The 19,194-nt window shown below is 34.3% G+C and overlaps 1 protein-coding gene across 1 annotated transcript; it reads right to left on the bottom strand.

The window, feature by feature from the left end:
- Positions 1 to 520: 520 nt before the first annotated feature.
- LOC140451794 (uncharacterized) lies at positions 521 to 5,576 on the bottom strand. The gene is made up of 2 exons (XM_072545650.1): positions 2,008 to 5,576; positions 521 to 1,247 (listed from the first exon to the last, which is right to left on the bottom strand). Exons 1-2 carry the CDS (start codon positions 5,574 to 5,576, stop codon positions 521 to 523), a joined length of 4,296 nt encoding a protein of 1,431 aa, XP_072401751.1.
- Positions 5,577 to 19,194: the final 13,618 nt, after the last annotated feature.

The following is a 19,194-nucleotide window of genomic DNA, read 5'->3' as shown; positions in this document are numbered from 1 at the left end:
CCCATCCCCTAGGAACATATATGTTTTCCATTGAACAGTGCGACCACCCCTCCGTATCGTATGACTTACGAATGGGGAGACTTGTACTGATCGTTACTATGGATGTCCTGGGTAAAGGAACGTCCTTTGATTTTCTTGGTTGTGGTTAGGCCACCTAACTTTAGGGGTAGCTCAAAAACAGCTTTTCTTCCTATGAAATTACTGAATTTAATTGTGTGTTTATTGTATTGTAACTAGGCAAAATTAAAACTACGGTGGACTGTAAAACACTGGCTTTAATACTGTTTAAACAAAAACATGATCGTCTTTTGTAAAATGAAAACTGATTCTTGCACGAATTTATTGTCTTTACCGAAACTGCCAACGGCTTTTTTGGTTGATGTCTAGTCTCGATCTCTCTGTCGTCTCCTTGGTGCGCGCACTCCTGGTTGAAGACACGCACACTGTTCCCGGTTGTACAAAAAGTCTAAGATAATTGTTTGCGGCGCAAACATGCCCCCGGCCTTGAAAGCAAAGGGCCTTAGCTTTCAATTGGTAATGGACAAATTTTCGTAAAGCTCCGCTTAACGATTCCATCTTGGGTCTTGATTGATGCTACTCTTGCGACGTTATCAGAGCCTTTGAAAATATGAACGATGCGACCTAAACGCCATTGAGTAGGTAGAGTATTGTCCGACTTGAGTAAAACAAGAGAACCCTCAGATAGGCTGCCATGGTTGGTTTTCCATTTGGTTCTGTGCTGAAGTTCGGCTATGTATTCGAGACTCCAACGTCGCCAAAAATGCTGACACAATAACTGGATGTGCTGATATCTGGTAAGACGGTATACCCTTTCTTCAGTAATGTTGCGGTCTGGACATGCAACCAATGGTCGACCAATTAAAAAATGAGCAGGAGTTAATGGAGTATAGTCGGATGGATCGGATGATAGCGGACAGAGCGGACGGGAATTTAATATAGCCTCAATTTGATTTAACATAGTATTGAATTCCTCAAATGTAAAATGAGTGTTTTGAAGAACTCTCTTTAAATGGTGCTTACAACTCTTAACACCCGCTTCCCAGATTCCGCCCATATGTGGTGAATACGGTGGGTTGAAATGCCATGAAATAGCTTCTTGAGTATATGCTTTCTGCAAGGTTAGTTCGTTATTAGAAAGAAAAGTACCTATCTCTTTAAATGCCCCAACAAAATTAGTTCCGTTGTCGGAAAATATCTTTATAGGCTTGCCCCTCCGTGCAACAAATCTACGAAGAGCAAGTAAAAATTCGTTTGCTGAAAGACTTCAGAAAACAAGTTCCATATGCACCGCCTTTGTAGTGAAGCAGATAAACAAGCTGATGTAACCTTTAATTATAGAACCACCACGCCCCTTGTGCGTTTTGATATTGAAAGGTCCAGCAGAATCTACTCCGGTATAGCTAAAAGGACTAGACAAATTGAGGCGCTCCTTAGGTAAGTTACCCATCATAGGTTGTATGGTCTTTGGATTAAATCGAAAACAAGTGAGGCACGATTTAACTGTTGACCTAGCGAGTCTTCTGCCCCCGATGGGCCAGAATTGTTCTCGGATAGTGGCTAACAAACCCTGAGGACCAAGATGCATTAATCTATAGTGCTCAAATTGAAAAAGAAGCTGACAAAACTTGTGCTTTGAGTCTAAAACAATAGGATGAATTTTATTAAATTCATAGGAAGAATTGATCAGACGACCGCCTACCCGCAGAAGTCCTTTATCGTCCAAAAATGGGTTTAGACTAGCTAGTTTGCCCTTAATTATTGATTGGATATTGGTTAAGAGTTCAATTTCATTTGAGAAAGATTCCTTTTGTGACATTCGAATTAATGAATGAAAAGCTTGATCTAATTCGTCAATGGAAATAGGAAATTTATTAAGAGATCTTTTCTCCTTATCTGAGCGCAGAGAATTTGATTTGAAACGAAAACACACAGCAACCACTCTTTTTAAATGACGTAAGACGTGAAAAGCGCTCAAATGGAAATAACTTTGAGGCAGTGGCCAAATGAGTGAAATTCTGTTGCTTTAATTCTGGTAGGTCTAAAATATAGTCGAACTTTGAGGTGGGCCAAGAGGATTCATTCAACTGAAGCCATGGAGGACCTGACCACCATATCTCGTGATTCAAAATATGGCTGGAAAATAAACCTCTGGACAAGATGTCACATGGATTGTCACGTGATGATACGTGTCGCCATTTGCAATTGGAAGTGAGAGATTGAATTTCGGATACTCGATTACTGACGAATGTGTTCAGTAAATTTGGACTGGTGCGAATCCAGGATAGTACTATAGTAAAATCCGACCATAAAATGGTTTCGTTTATTGTTATTCTCAAAGATTGCTTCACTTTATTGAATAAACGTGCTAACAAAAGTGCTCCGCAAAGCTCTAACCTAGGGATACTAATTGTTTTTATTGGAGCTACCTTTGACTTGGAGCAAAGTAAATGAATGTGGACCTGATTGTCATGATCTAGACTACGCAAATAAATGCACGCCCCATATGCAATACTAGAGCTATCGGCAAATCCATGAATTTCAATGTATTTGTAATTCTTGCATATGGCATGCCTAGGAAGATTGACTTGACTAAGCTGGGCTAATTCAGATTGGAATTTAATCCAACGTTCTGCTAAATCGTTTGGAATGGGTGCATCCCAAGAAATCTTCTCGAGCCAAAGTTTTTGCATTATAGTTTTGGCTAACACTGTGCATGGACCTAAAAGTCCTAATGGATCAAAAATCTTGGATATTGAAGAAAGAACAGATCGCTTCGTAGGAATTTTATTGATGGGTAGTGTTTCCACCTCAAAATGTAGTAAATCCGCATTACATGACCATGTTAGTCCAAGCGTTTTTGCCTTTTCTTCTGGATCAAACTTCAAAATACATGCATCGTTTGAATGCTGCAAGCCATCTAATACTTTATTGTCATTAGAATACCATTTTCGTAGATTAAAACAACCTGCCTTTAAAATGTTTGAGACGGTTTGACAGATATGTTGGGCGTCTTCAATAGTGTCTGCTCCAGTAAGCATATCGTCAACGTAGAAATCGCGCAGAATAATTTCCGCTATCTCGGGAAAAGTTTTTTCATTGTCTGTGGCGAGTTGGATGAGACATCTTATTGCTAAGTAAGACACACATGCTTGTCCGTATGTAACGGAGTTTAGAACAAATGTTTTTATTGGTTCGGAAGGATCGTCCCTCCATAATATTCTTTGTAAGTTTTTGCATTCATCGTCAACAGTAATCATGCGATACATTTTCTCGATGTCCGCTGTTACGACATATCGGTGCTGACGAAATCTAATTAGTATTGAAAATAGATCATCCTGTAAGGTAGGCCCGACGCATTGAATATGGTTCAAAGACAACCCTGATGTGGTCGGTGCTGAACAGTCAAATACTACTCGTAGTTTGGTAGTCAAACTTTGTTCACGAAGCACTCCATGATGTGGCATATAGTATACAGGATGAGGATAATCGTTTTCTTCTATCGCAGTCATGTGATTAAGCTCTTGGTATTCTTGCATGAACTGAACGTACAATTCACGGAATGATGGATTTCTTTTTAGTTTTCTTTCAAGGCTGTAGAATCTCTGTTCTGCTTGAACCTTGGATTCACCTAGTGATTCTGGTGACTGCTTTAATGGAAGACGCACAATAAATCGACCGTTCTCGTTACGACGTGTATTTTCCGTGAAGTGCTCTTCACAAAATTGCTCTTCAGTGGAGAGAATCTTCGCAGATTGGCATTCCTCCAATTCCCAAAATTTTGCTAATTGTATTTGCAAATCCAAATTAATACTAGTGCTGAGGTGGCATCTGATATTGTTTGAACTAGAGAGGCCGACCTGACCCGATGCAACCCATCCTAGATGAGTCTCTTGGAAAACGTACTGGTTGATTTTGATTTGGTTGGGACATAATAGTTGCCAAAATAGATCTGCCCCAATTAAAATGTCAATAGGTCTAGATTCGAGAAACTTAGAATCCGCTAGGAAAATATTGCTTGGGATATTCAAGGTTTCATTATCGACAAATGTTGCAGGTAGATTGCTAGTTATTTCCTTTAGAATAAAAAATGTAACATCAGCTTTAAAATAGTGATATTGTGATTCTATACATATATTGCACTTTCTGGAAGAACAAGAAGTCTGATTGCTGATGCCAGTGATAGAAAGATTGGTAGCTTGACCCTGAAAACCTAAGAGATTGAAGAAGCGCTCGGTTATGAATGATTTCTGAGAAACTGAATCTAGAAGCGCACGCCCAATGTGATATTTACCCCTCGAATCTGCTATTTTTACACAGGCAGTTGATAAAATTGTTTGCTGCACAGAGGGCAATGCAGTTATGGTAGTTAGAGAAGTGTTATTGTTTGCTATATTTTCATTGTTTTCATGTTTATTACTAGAGATTTTCTCATGAATAAGAGTGTTGTGCCATTGTTTACATTTTCGGCAAGGCCCTAGTTTGCATTTAGAACGAATATGGCCTGTTCTTAAGCAGTTTAGACATAATTTGGCTTTATTGACAAAATTGCGCCTCTCAAAAATAGAAAGCCTAAGAAATTGCCCACAGGAATAAATTGACTGATCGCCCTTGCAGAAAACACAACCTTTGCTAGTACCGTTAAACTCGCTTGTAAAAGTAAAACTTCGAGCATACCCTTTAGACCGTTGTTTGGCATCGAATTTACCCGATTTCTCTTGTATTGAAGGCTGCTTTTCAATCTTACCCTCTATTTTTTCTAAATAGTCTGCACGATCCCTTAAAAATCGCTTTAAATCGCTCCACGTTTCGTCTTGCATCTCTTTAGTATGTTTTTCCCAATCACGTAAAATATTGTTGTCAAATTTAGATGTAATCATATGAATCAAGAGTAGATTCCAATTGTCAGTACTTTTATTTAAATTCTCTAATGCCTGCAAATGATTAGAAACTTCATCAACCAATGCTCGTATTTTGTGTGAAGTTTCTTTGCTTATTGTTTCTATATTAAAAAGTGCTTTTACGTGCTTGTGAATTAACATTTTAGCCCTATCGTATCTTTCGCATAGTGAGTTCCAAGCACTGTTGTAATAAGAAGCCCTGAATTTAATTTCTTTAATGACTTGTGCCGCGGAACCTTCTAATGAACCTTTAAGATAATAATATTTTTTCATATCGTCCAATTTTTTATTGCTGTGTATCATGGCTATGTAAGTATCGCGGAATTCGATCCAGTCCTCGTAGTTACCGCTAAATGTTTTTAGATGCATTGGAGGCAAAGAACTCAAATTTATATTGTCATTATCAGGAATATTGCTTGAATTTGAATTATTGTATTTGCTTATCAAGTGTTTGGCTAGTGCCACAGAATCGAAATAATTATTTTCGAAAGTGAACCTTTCGTTATCCTGAGTTTGTTGTAATTCTAGTTCTCCCTCAGCACTGATATCGATATCGCTTTGAATACTATCGAATTCCCCACATAATGGTTCTATCTTTTCTAGTCTTAATTTTAATTTTAAAATGTCCTGTTCTGAAATATTTGCCTCATTTGCCATATTGTTAACTATGCTAGTAAAGCTTAATAGTTAAGAATTTAGCGATGTGCTTATGTGTTTAATCGAGTGCAAACACCACCAAAGATCGTTTAAATATAGTGTAATGTTAGCTAGATATGTTTGAAAAGAAAGAAAATAAAAAATATTTTAAGTTGAAAATTGATTCACCCCGTATATTGAATTTGCAGTAATTTTAACCTACTTAAAATAAATATCGTATTTGAGGTGACTGTAATATAGTTCAAACTTAAATTTATGGCTTTATTTTCAAAACAAATAAATGAAATGAATGAGGCTATAATAAAAAATGTTATTGTTTGGAATAGATAAAAAAGGATCGCTCACTCACCAATTTGCCGGTAAAAAGTGTTTGTCTTTCTTGGCGTCGACAACCGTAGAAACTTGAGTTTCAGCCTTTCTATAGTTCGTCAAGAAATGTTCCATCCGCGCTCGTTTGGACCAATAATGTTTATTGTATTGTAACTAGGCAAAATTAAAACTACGGTGGACTGTAAAACACTGGTTTTAATGCTGTTTAAATAAAAACATGATCGTCTTTTGTAAAATGAAAACTGTTTCTTGCACGAATTTATTGTCTTTACCGAAACTGCCAACGGCTTTTCTGGTTGATGTCTAGTCTCGATCTCTCTGTCGTCTCCTCGGTGCGCGCACTCCTGGTTGAAGACACGCACACTGTTGCCGGTTGTACAAAAGGTCTAAGATAATTGTTTGCGGCGCAAACATTGTGTATCATTACTTTGGCAACGCGGTAGCGATTAGATAAATACGTTTGTTGTTTCAGCTGTAATTAACCCGATTTATCGAGAGTTACAATGAGAAATAAACAATCAAAATTAGTTAGAGTGCAAAACAAAGTTAAAAACTAATCAGCAGTATAAAAAGTGGACTTCTAAAAGGTGAGTCAGTGAAATAATTATAAGCAATTAACCAAAATACACCGAAGAGGTTAACTGACAAGCGCGATAAAAAGCAAAACATTCACTAAAGTCTTCACCAATTTTTATGCGACGTTGCCACTGTGAGCAAAATATCCCAGGCGATAATATTTTAGCTGGTTGTAATAAATAAACGGTAGACACTGTTTTCTCTGAACCGTTGAGGTGGAAGATAGAGCTTGGCGCCGAATAATGAAAAAGTTTTTGAAGAAAGGAAAAGATTGGGAGAGCGATAGCTCAGTAACGGACGACGGAGTAAAAAGAAAAATGAGGAAGGATGACATCGAAGATGAAGAAAGAGAAGACCATACAAAGAATAGAATTCTCTCAACAAACTCACCACGGAATAAGCATGATTCAAAACTAGATACCATAATTGAAATGATGAACAAGTTGGCAAAAGATGTCACAGAGATAAAGAACGACCAAAAGAGCAGTAAAGAAGCAATAGAACAGCTCATCGAAGATAATAAAAAGTTAAAGAAGGAAAACAAAGACGTAAAACAAGAAAACAAAGAAATTAAAGAGGAATTAAAAGAAATCAAGGAGAATATGGAATTTATGGAAAAACAAAGGAGGAAAAACAATGTAGTGTTGAATGGTATATTAATAGATACCTATGATCAAAGAGTAATAAAAGAGGCGATGCTGAATATATTCAAACATATATGGGAATTGAGGTCAAAATCAAAGGTGCATACAAGTTGGGAACAAAAACTCGTCTGATCGAACTAGAAGATCAGGAAGAAAAAATCAAAGTCATGAAGAACAAGTACAAGCTAAAAAACCACAAGGAAGAAAAAATATATATCAACAACGACACCATAATGAAAGAAAGAGAAATACAATAAACTATAAGATTGATTGCACGAGAAGAGAGAGATAAAGGCAACGACGTTAAGATTGGCACAAATAAATTGTGGGTAAATAAGGAAGAATGGAAATGGAATAATAAAGAAAATAATATAAGACCAAAAAACTAATAAAAAACGGCAATGGAAAAACGATGACGAAACAGGCAATGAACAAGGACATGAGTAGTAGTAAAGCACTATACCAAGACCAGTATGGAAACTTAAAAAAAAAGGAAGATGAGAAACGCTTACAAATACACAAAGCAACTGCAATCAATGAGACCAAAAGTGTGAAAAAAACGGCAACTCAAAAAAACAGAATACCTGAAGTATTGACAATAGTAACATGGAACGTAAGAGGTCTCAACGGCAAGGAGGCTGAACTTGTAGAAGAATTTAATAAGGCTAAAATAGACATACTAGGAATCACAGAGACCAAAAGAAAAGGTAACATCACAAAGTTTCTGGAAAATGGCCATTTTTTAATACTCAGTGGAGCACCCCCGTCAGAAAGATCACGTGAAGGAGTTGGTGGTCTCATCAATAGAAACTTGACTAGTAGCATTAAAGTTCGGGAATATATTACCGAAACGATCCTAAAAATTAGAATGACAACCGAAGAGAAGAAACCAGTCAACATCTTTGTTATATATGGACCAAACGATACCGAAAGAGCTAACACCAAGGACATTTTTTGGGAAAATGCGACAGAGATCATAGATAGCAGAGAAAGTAACATAATAATAATTGGCGATCTCAATGGTAGAGTAGGCGTAAAAGACCAAGAATCCTCGGATGTACTAGGACAACACGGAGAACAAGTAAGAAACAATAATGGTCAACGAATTATAGACTTTTGTAGAGAGAATGACCTGATAATTATGAATTCGTTTTTTCAACACAAAGATGTGCACAAATATACCAGAGAAGTCAAGACTAAAGGAGACATGTCCATTATTGACTATGTATTGGTAAACAGACCCTTAAGATAATGTATTAAAGAAGTCAGAGTCAGAAGGGGAGCAAAAATATATAGCGACCATTATCTGGTAGTATCCCGAACTAATATCGGTGTGGAACAAAAACGCACGCAGGAGGTACCAAGAAAAAGAGACAGAACCCCAAGAAACCTCACCAACGCAGTTATTAGGTCATACAAGTTAGCAGATAAGAAAATAGCACAGAAATACAAAAGCTATATGAATAATAGTCTACAAAAGCACTTAAACCAGAACTATGGCTTAGAAGAAACTTGGCAAAAACTTAAAGAATCCCTCCTAGATGGGGGCAAACAAATCTGCGGAATAGCTAAAATCAATAAAAACAGACAATGTACGAATTGGTGAAGTAATGAAATAAAAGAAGAAGTTAAATCCAAGAAGTTAGCGTGGAAGAAATATCTAGGGAACCAGAATGCAGAAAGCTATCAAAAATATAAGCAACAGAGGGCAAAAGTAGAAGACATGGGGATTAAAGCAAAAAAGAAGAGCTGGGAGGATTTTGGGAATAAGCTGGAGAAGGACTACCGCACTAACCAAAAACTATTTTACAAAACTCTGAGAAGCCTAAGAACACAGAACAGACCACAAACACCAAAACAAATTAAAAACAAAGATGGCCACATCCTCTGCAAAAACGAAAATATATATTATTAACAGGTGGAGAGAATATTTCCAAGACCTTCTGACTCAAAAAGACTATAATAATGAAAAAGACAACACTACAGAAAAGTCATATGAGAACCCAAATCAAAACGAAATAACAATAGAAGAAATAAGAGAAATAATACTCAGGCTCAAAAGAGGAAAGGCAGCTGGCTATGATAAGATAACTGCGGAAATGCTAAAAAATATGGGAGAAAATGGAAATGAAATGCTTAGAAAAGTTAGAAATAAAGCATGGAATGAGAACAAGATCCCAAAAGACTGGAAAGTGGGCGTTATTCTACCCTTTTTCAAAAAAAGTGACAGATGAGAATGCAGCAACTACAGAGGTATAACTCTCCTGAATATACCTTCCAAAGTTTACGAACGAGTACTGGAGAAAAGACTACTACAAGAAGTAGACCATAAGCTGGAGCAGTCACAGAGCGGTTTCAGGAAGGGAAGAAGCATCCATGACCATGTTTTTACACTCAAGCATCTAATACAAAATACACGAAATACTGGCACGGAACTATACCAAGCCTTCATAGACATCGAAAAAGCATTTGATAGAACCCCGCGAACCGAAATAGACAAAAGCCTAAGAAACAGAGAAGTAGACAGCAAACTTAGAAAAGCTATTATGAGCCTATACAAGAACACAAGAAACAGAGTAAGAACAGATAATATGGAATCAGAAGAGTTTAAAGTCAATGATGGCTTACGACAAGGAGGTGTACTAGGCTCCATCCTGTTGAATATTGTACTAGATGATGTAATGAAGGAAATAGAGAAGAAACATCGAGAATATTTGTTGGACATAAAAACCTGGAAATGATACAGATAGCGAAGTGCGCATTTGCAGATGACCTCGTCGTATTTGGAAGAAACGAGGACGCACTTAAGAGAAACCTCCAGATATGGAGAGATAAACTTGAAAAACGTAACCTGAGAATGAATGAAAGTAAAACCAAGGTCATGGTATGTGAGAAAACAGACCAACATACAAACATTAAAATCAATAACTATATATATATATATATATATATATATATATATATATATATATATATATATATATATATATATATATATATATATATATATATATATATATTTATATATATATATATATATATATATATATATATATATATATATATATATATATATATATATATATCTACGGCATAAAGTGGACTCCGCCCATGTTAAAATTCAGGTTCAAGTGAGCTCCGTGGCCAACTGGACACCGATATACGGAGCTCACTTGACCATTCCATAATATTGGCTCTGTCGATTCGTCAACATGTATAGTTTTATAATTTTTAAAAATTTTGTGGAGCCCTTAAGTACCCCTGTATCATGAATGTATATTGCATAGTTCACGTGTATATCTTATAGGGGTCGTTCAGATCTTTTTCACTGTATATTGGAACCATAGGTATATCGGTTTAAGTAAGCTCTGATAGTTTGGCAACTCTGCCATTAAGCTGTATACTTCTCGCGTATAGTCTGAACGGTTGATATGGACTCCTTATTTTTGTTATCGTTCATATGCATTACAGTGTGTAACAGATATGTATACTATTAACTACCTGTTTTTGGTAGGTACGTGCTTTTCTAAAAATAGCTTTATAGATACAAAAGGATTTCGTTACCAAATTGGATTTTTTTCATATGCGGAAATTTCCTAATGTATTTTGTTAACGTGAGTATGTCTTCATACGTTTTATTAAGGAATTCGATAAGTAAGAACTTTTTTTATTTCATCCAATGTTTTATGATATCTTGTATACAGATTTTTATTATTTTATTTCTGGTTTTATCTGTGTACTACATATAATTCTAGATAGAAGGTTATCTAAAAATAAATATTTATTTGCTTAAATAGATATTTTTGTGTAAAAATGAATAGTAGTGCACAAAAAAGGGAAGAATGCTTAATTTATCTAACAAGAATTATACCACTTCACCCATATTACATACTTCTGAATGTTTTATCTCCTATTTAGGGGTAATATGTAGTCAATATAAGTGAAGCTAGTGTTAAATTTGCAATGATCTTTATAAGTAATAGCTTACTGACTGTACTTTACATGTTGAGTTCAAATAAATAAACCTTGTCCCTTCAGAAAAGAGCGATTTGAATGGCAAAGTCAACGAAGAAAGTGTAATGAATCTTTTATCACCCCAGATTCACACAGGTTAACCGCTCTTTGCAGGCAAGAGTCTTCCTGGCAGATTTAAGGAAGATAACTACCATAAGGAAGTTCCTTTTGAGGGTTCAGATGGCGAGAAGCAGCTTATTTTTTTTGTATATCTTGCAGATGTGTTGATCTAGCCAGTTTTTCCTCGATTCTAGTCATAAAATGGGTTGTTATTCGTGGAGTGAATGTTACGAATCTAGACTTTGTTTCTTTTGTTCTCTAGCTATTTATCTTCGGATATTAGGTGGATTGATAACTACGATATTGTAGAGCTTATGTATGGATGAGAGTCTTAATATCCGCTTAATTTGACTGACTAATTTATAGCTAAATCTACGTGTCAAGTATGTATTGATGTCACCCATACAAGCTAGGTATATTTGGCAGCAGAAGCATAGAGTTTAAGCGTCTACGTTTTAAGAGTGAAAGGAAGTGCTTCCCGTTTTTAGCTGACAAGTTCGCGGAGAATACTATTTTTCTGGTTCTAGTTTGCCATTTAGTTTTAAACAAAGTTCTGTAAATTACAAAGTGTGTTTAATGATTTCATGACACTATTGGTTCAGGTATATGTTCAAATTTGTGAAAGCGTCTCTGTTAGGGACATTGAAGGAGCGCACCTGACTTTTTCCAGGGTTTGGCTTAAAATTAATTTATAATCTATTTTTATTGTGTTTAAGATATGATTTAGATTTTTCTCCACTTCAGCAACAAAAGTTTGTGGTTCTGCAACAATAGATGTATCGTCTACATAATAAAAGTCCTAGTATTTACTGGAATGGGTTGTGTAAATGTTATACAGTGTAGGTGCCATTACGGTACCCCAAAGGAGACCGTTCTTCTACGTTCTCAATCTTCATCTTTTCTTACCATTGAGTGATACGGAAAATCTTCTGTTGTTCTATTACCTAAGGGGATACCACATAGATTTTGGAGAAATGTCCTTTAATTTAAGGTGTCGTAAGCAGAATTTGGATTGACAAATACCACTCCTCATGTCTGATATTTTTTATATCCGTCTTCGTTGTGTTGGGCAAGATTTAGTATGTGTGACGAACATGATCTACCCTGTCATATATAGCCACTCTTTAAATTTAAGTTTTCCTTCTATTATCGGTTTATATTAAGGATCATATGCAGAAGTATTGTGTATAGCTGAAAAAATAAATAGATATATTGGCCGATAGCTTTTGTGGTCGTTGGGGTTTTTGTCAGGTTTAAGCAAGGCAACAACTTTGTCTTTACTTTGCTTGTCTACAGACTTTGGATATTAGCCACTGTTGTATTTTTTTGTCCAAATTTTATAATTAGTTTTGTGTTTAGATCCTCAGTCAGGAGCCGTAATATTGTTCATAATATACGTGGATAGTGGATCCAAACTCAACATCGTTGAAAGGTTTCCTCAGCTGACTGGTTTTGTCCTCTCTTATTTTAAGTTTTTCTTTGCTTCTTTGCCGGCATTTATTATGTTTGTTTCGTTATTTTCAGCGATTAGCTTAATACCAAATACCCTAGGTTTGGCCCTCTATTTGCTTCCTGCAGTAGAAATACGTCACATTTGTGTTAAGCGTATATGTCTGATAAGCTTAAGTAAAGTAGAGTGTGTGTATCTGTAGATATGTCCTTACTATTTATAGACATAAGTAGAATAGTTGGTCCTAAAAAGGACCGATTTGACAAACATCATATTGAACGGGTGATTGAAGAATTAACCGATTAAATAATTATTCATTATCCAGAGTAAGAGTACGCTCGATTGCGGTGGTCTTATTGTAACTTCAAATTTCGTGAAGGCTTTTACTTTGAACTCCATAAAAATTTAAATTTTGCATACTGTTACTTATAGACGATATTTCGAGTCAGATTTGTTTAGTAATAACTGTACTTATATAGTCTCTTTGTGAAAAGTAAATGAGCTTGTAATATCGGTTTACAACTCATATGTGGATAATAAGGAAATAAACAGGTTAAAATGTGACAACAAATTGCTATATAACAGTACGAGACAATATTCATATGCTGTGGCAAAATCATCATATTTGGGTTTCATATTTCAATTATCATATTTACATTGATATTTATGTGGCAATCAGCTGTAAAAGTCATTGCCTTTTTTTCTGTCATATCATATTTTAGCATATCATATTTTGAGTGAAATTGATCCTAAATTCGTCTAATAATATTAAGTTTTTAAAACAGCTGTGTTTTTATGCTCATTCGGTTACCTTTTGTAAACCAGTCTGTGTAAATATAAGGGTTTTATATAATCTTTTCATTTCGTAATCTTGTCGTTTCATAATTATAGTTCTCTTGCTTTTATTTTCTATATTTTCTATATAAAGATCATCGTCATCGTATAGTCAGAACGCAACAAGATTCTATTGCCTTTTTGAAAATACAGCCACGTAAATGGCGTTTTTAAAACTTATGTCAATATTTCTGAAGTGCCTTTTCTAGGATAATTTTTTTAAGCCTAGTTGGTTTGATTATATGTAATTGATTTGATAGTCCACAACAGATAAGTATTGATTGTAGGTAGGATAGCAGGTGTTGATAAATATGATGGGTCGGTAGATAGTCTCATTATTCCTAAATCTGACCATATGTTACCTCCCCCTTCATTTGTGGAAGTCCTAAGGACATTTTTTCTCTTGGGGCATCCTCCCAATTTAACTTGGAAATGCAGTTATTATAGTCTTTGGATAAAGCCAGCGCGACTTTAGCATTGAGATTTAGTTTCTTGTACGACGTTGCTATCTTTATATATATGTGTTTGATCTTGGAATTAGTTCTGTTCGGTATTGGTTAGTACTCGGACCTCTGTAAGTCGGAAAATACCTCTGATGGCTTTTCTAGCAGTCCTGGTCTAATTAATACGTTCTCGTCACGTCTCCACATATTAGCACTGGTTTGCTCACTATTTTATATACCCTAATTTTATGGATTCGAATTAGACTTCTGGATTTAAAAGAGGGTTATATATACATATACATCAGTTAGCTACCTAAATATTTCCTTTTATTTCTTATGTAACAACGCTACCTACGATATCTAAGACGCTGCAATCTTTCAAAATTAAATGGCTTTATTGTTCCGTTATGCCCTAATCTAGATCCTCTCTTTTGTATGTTAAAGAACATTTATTTGATTTTCTCATTAGTGACTATTAGACCGCTTTTTTTGCTGCTACTAGCATTATTTTATAGCATTTTATTATTTAATTTATGGATTAAATCCGGATAGCAAATAGATATTCTTTAGTTTCTCAGATATTCTAACATACAAAATCCTATTAAATTGTCAAAACCTTCCTTGCATATTCTATTCACTTATGAGGAGCAGCAGCAATATCAGTACCATAATAATGCGTATAGTTCTGGACTGGCTAATTGTTGGATAATGAGAAGCATGAGTGTAGCAGTTTTAATGTTTTCGGGACTGCTACCTGGTATCGGGGAGCAGAATTATCATTACCGAGTTATATACCGAGAATATAGGAATTATTGCCTGAACTTTATTATTATTGAACAACAATATATTCCCTAGTAAAATAATCATGAATTTACAGTAAGAAACATTTTTGAACGTTGGTTATGAAAACATCATGTACATACCACCGGGTTCACTATGTCGATATCCAGCAAAATCCCTGTAATAATGATACGGGAAACCAAAGATGAAAATATGCTCCAAGAAACTCTGTGTTATAAAACAGTCGAATAAAATACAGATTCTCAATTTAAATAGTCAAAAAATTAATGAACAGCTTACTAAAATAGAAATAACGCCTATTTAAGAAGTACTCTATTAACGGCCCAAGGGACAAAGCACTCCTAGCATATGCTAATGATATATATCTCATAACTCTAATAAGAAACTCTCCCGTCCAAAAACTTCAATAAAGTGAAGACAGCACGAAAAATGTTTCACTTAAAATCAACGAAATGAAAACCAAATACAAGCGAATCAACAAAAGAGACCAATTCAATAAATCTCGATAAAATATTAAAGTTAATAACTACAATTTTGAAAATATGGAACACTTTAAATATCTTAGATAAATAATCGTGGTTAATAAAAAAAACGGGTGTGGCAGTCCAGTGGGACTGCCGGTAGAAGTTATACTTCTATACACGCGTTCGCCGTTACAAATTTATATGGGAGTCAATCTGCAGAATCATTACATATTTAATGCTATAGGTAAGAGAGAGCAGAAAGAGAAAAATAATTAGGTATATAGGTATATGGTGCATCGTTTGCTGTATATAAACATTTGACCTGTAATAGGAGTATAGTAAATGAAGGATTGTATCAATATTTTAATGAAAATATATATTTTTATTTTCATATATGTATAAAAGGAGTAGAATGCAAAAAAATTTTTTTACGCATACTCTGCAGTAAAATGCATTGTTTATTTTGTTATTAATATAAAAATTACAATACAATACACTGCAACATAATCCAATATAATAATACAATACAAATTAAAATGCAATATTCATAAGTATTTAAAACTGCCAATATACATAACTTACTTTACGAAGATAAAAATAAAAAACCAACAACTCGGATTATGTTGTAAATTTTCATTTAATTTTAAAATTTAGCATTTTTGCGTATATTACATATATTTAATAACATTAACGTGAGGTTTTTAAATATTTCAAAAATAAAAAAGGAAATTCATATTGGGATTCGAACTCACGTACACCAGCGTATGAACCAAACACGTAAAAGATTTGCCAATTAGACATGATACTAACGGATTTCAAAATTGACAGTTGTCTGTCATACAGTGATTATTTTGAAATGCAAAAGCCTAAAATAATTATGAACATTTAATAAATAATACAAAAACATATCACATAAATAATAATATTAATATATATTATATTATATAAGTATATAACATTATATAATATAATATAATATATTTATAATATTAAATATATATACAAAAGGAACATTTTTATTCCCGAGGTAGGAAGAGAGAGAAAATATATTTTATGTCTCTCTCTTACTCATTATCTTACATATGTAATGGTTTCACAGATTCACTCCCGTGCAAATTTCCAACGCCGACCGTGCCTATAGAAATATAACTTCAATAATGCCACTAAAGAATCACAGAGCATAATTCAAACTTTAGACCTATTTTAATACATGGATGCGAATCATGGACAAAATAGGAAAGAACTACGAATATATGAAAGAAAAATAATAAAAAAAATATGTTTTAACCTCATTATCATATCGCTTACCAATCCGTATAGAATAAGAACATATACTGAATAAAGAAAGCTCTTATACCGATATTGTTCAGGAAAATAAATCGCTTAAGGTAGATCGGACACATGCATAGACGTCAAGATGTCAAACTTGTAAATCTGGTATGGAAGGAAGTTAGCACAGAAGAATGCCACTTGGGCGTCTCAGTATGCAATGGAGAGAAAACTTCCAATCATATCTCAAAAAATTAACATTTCGTTTGATTACAGATTCGTGGAAAATCGACCAACTTGGAGAAAAGTTAGCGAAGACTCACTCAATGTTATAGCGCTACGTAACGATGATGATAAAGAGAAAGGAGAAACAGTGACAAAAAGCAACAAAAATGGACTAATGGAGCAAAGCTGCTTCAAAATCTTGATTGGAAGGGATTGAAATGAAAGTATAAGAAATACAATGGATGAGGGGCAGAAGCAATATCAGTACTATAATAAGGCGTATAGTCCTGGACTGGCTAATCGTTGGATAATAGGAAACATGAGTGTAGCAGTTTTAATGTTTTCTTGACTGCTACCTGGGATCGGGGAGCAGAGATATCAGTACCAAGTTAAGGCATATAGGAATTGTTGCTTGAACTTTAATATTATTAAATAGCACTATATTTCCTAGTAAAATCGTCATGACTTTACAGTAAGACAAATATTCGAACGTTGGTTATGGAAACGTTAAGGACATACCATCGAGTTCCCTATGTCGATATCCCGAAAAATCTTTGTAATAATGATAACCGAACCAAAAAAACAGAGATTAAAATAGGCGCCAAGAAACTGTGTTATAAAACAGTCGAATAAATACAGATTCTCGATTTAAATATTCAAAAAATTTATGAACAGCTTACTAAAATAGAAATAACGCATATTTAAGATGCAATCCATTAATGGACCAAGGTACAAAGCACTCCTAGCATATGCTAATGATATTGATTTCATAAGAAACTCTCTCCCGTCCGCAAACGACATTAACAAAGTGAAGAGAGTACGAAAAATGTTTCACTTAAAATCAACAAAATGAAAACCAAATACAAGCGAATCAAAAGAAGAGAGCAATTAAATACATCTAGATAAAATAATAAAGTCAACAACTTCAATTTCGAAAGTATGGAATACTTTAAATATCTTAGATCAATAATCACGGTTAATAATAATGTCACTAAAGAAATACAGAGCATAATTCTTCTAAAATTTTTTAACCTCATTATTATATCACTACAAATCCGTATAGAATAAGAACATATACTGAATAAAGAAAGCTCTTATAACGATATTGTTCAGGAAAATAAATCGCTTAAGGTAGATCGGACACATGCATAGACGCCAAGATGTCAAACTTGTAAAACTGGTATGGAAGAAACTTAGCACAGAAGAATGCCACTTGGGTGTCTCAGTATACAATGGAGAGAAAACATCCAATCATATCTTAGAAAATTAACATTTCATTGAAGATTCGTGGAAAATCGATCAACTTGGAAAAAAGTTGTAGTTAGCGAAGACCCACTCAGTGTTGTAGCGCTACGTAATGATGACAATAAAGAAAAAAAAAAGAAACAGTGACAAAAAGCAACAAAAATGGACTAATGGAGTACAGCTGCTTCAAAATCTTGATAAGAAATACAATAGATGATTGATGGATTCGAGAAACTTGAGACTTGAGAAAGGCACTCTGCCGAAACAGCTGTAGTGATAAGATACAATTAATTTGGTGAAAGTTTTGAAAACAAAGTTTTTAGTATTTTGTTGTTAAATGGAATTAACATACGACATTATATACGCTATAATAACTAGACAACTTGTATGATACGGACATATAAGGAGAAAGTTTCATGAAACAATAAACTACCCAATATTCGTTGTGAGTGAAATCGATATGAATAAAGAAAATGAGGAAAACTATGGCAAAAAGGTAAAAAAAAGTAGTAATTAAAAAATGAGAGAGATACCTTGTGGACAACATGTGCTTAATTAGGAACGAATTGAGATAAATAATCAAGACGACAAAGAACATTTTAAATTGATAAATCTATACGATTTTTAACAATGCATATTTATAGGTCATTTTCAGAGCCAACGTGCTAATTGTATGTAAAATAAAACTTTTTAAAGTTTTTAATGTTTGTATGAAAGATAAAACCGTATGAAATATGACCGTGAAATTTATATACCAATCTATAAATCTCTTTTAAAAGAATACTGACACCTATACATTATCACAATACTACATATCATAATACTAAGAAGTCTGTTATTTTAATCTAAGAATAGGCTTTATAATTTACGAGAGATTTAATTTAATGTATTTAAAATTTTCCAGGATCCGGTATTGTAATAAGAAACAAAATTTCACTACAAGGCTTGAAATCGTGTTAAATTTGACTTTAGATATTCTTTTTGAGATTTAAAGATTTTGTCTTTCTTCCCAAGACTTTTCTTCCCTCTACTCTTCCTTGCATGATGACGCGTAGAAGAGAGTATTTATCGTTTGGAACTATGTGGCCCAGATACGATGTCCAGATAGACAATTCGTTTGAGACTTTTACAGTCCAAGGAATTTTAAGAATACGCCTATATAGCCACATTTCGAATGCCTTTAATTTGTTTACAGATTTGGCTTTCAGGGTCCAAGCTTCTACCCCATAGAGCAGTTGCAACCATACATAACATTCGACGATC

The sequence above is a fragment of the Diabrotica undecimpunctata genome, chromosome 10 (genome assembly GCF_040954645.1).
Source record: "Diabrotica undecimpunctata isolate CICGRU chromosome 10, icDiaUnde3, whole genome shotgun sequence".
In the NCBI taxonomy this organism is placed as follows: Eukaryota; Metazoa; Arthropoda; class Insecta; order Coleoptera; family Chrysomelidae; genus Diabrotica; species Diabrotica undecimpunctata.
The sequence above is the reverse complement of the archived record's forward strand: the minus strand, read 5'-3'. Positions and strand labels throughout refer to the sequence as shown.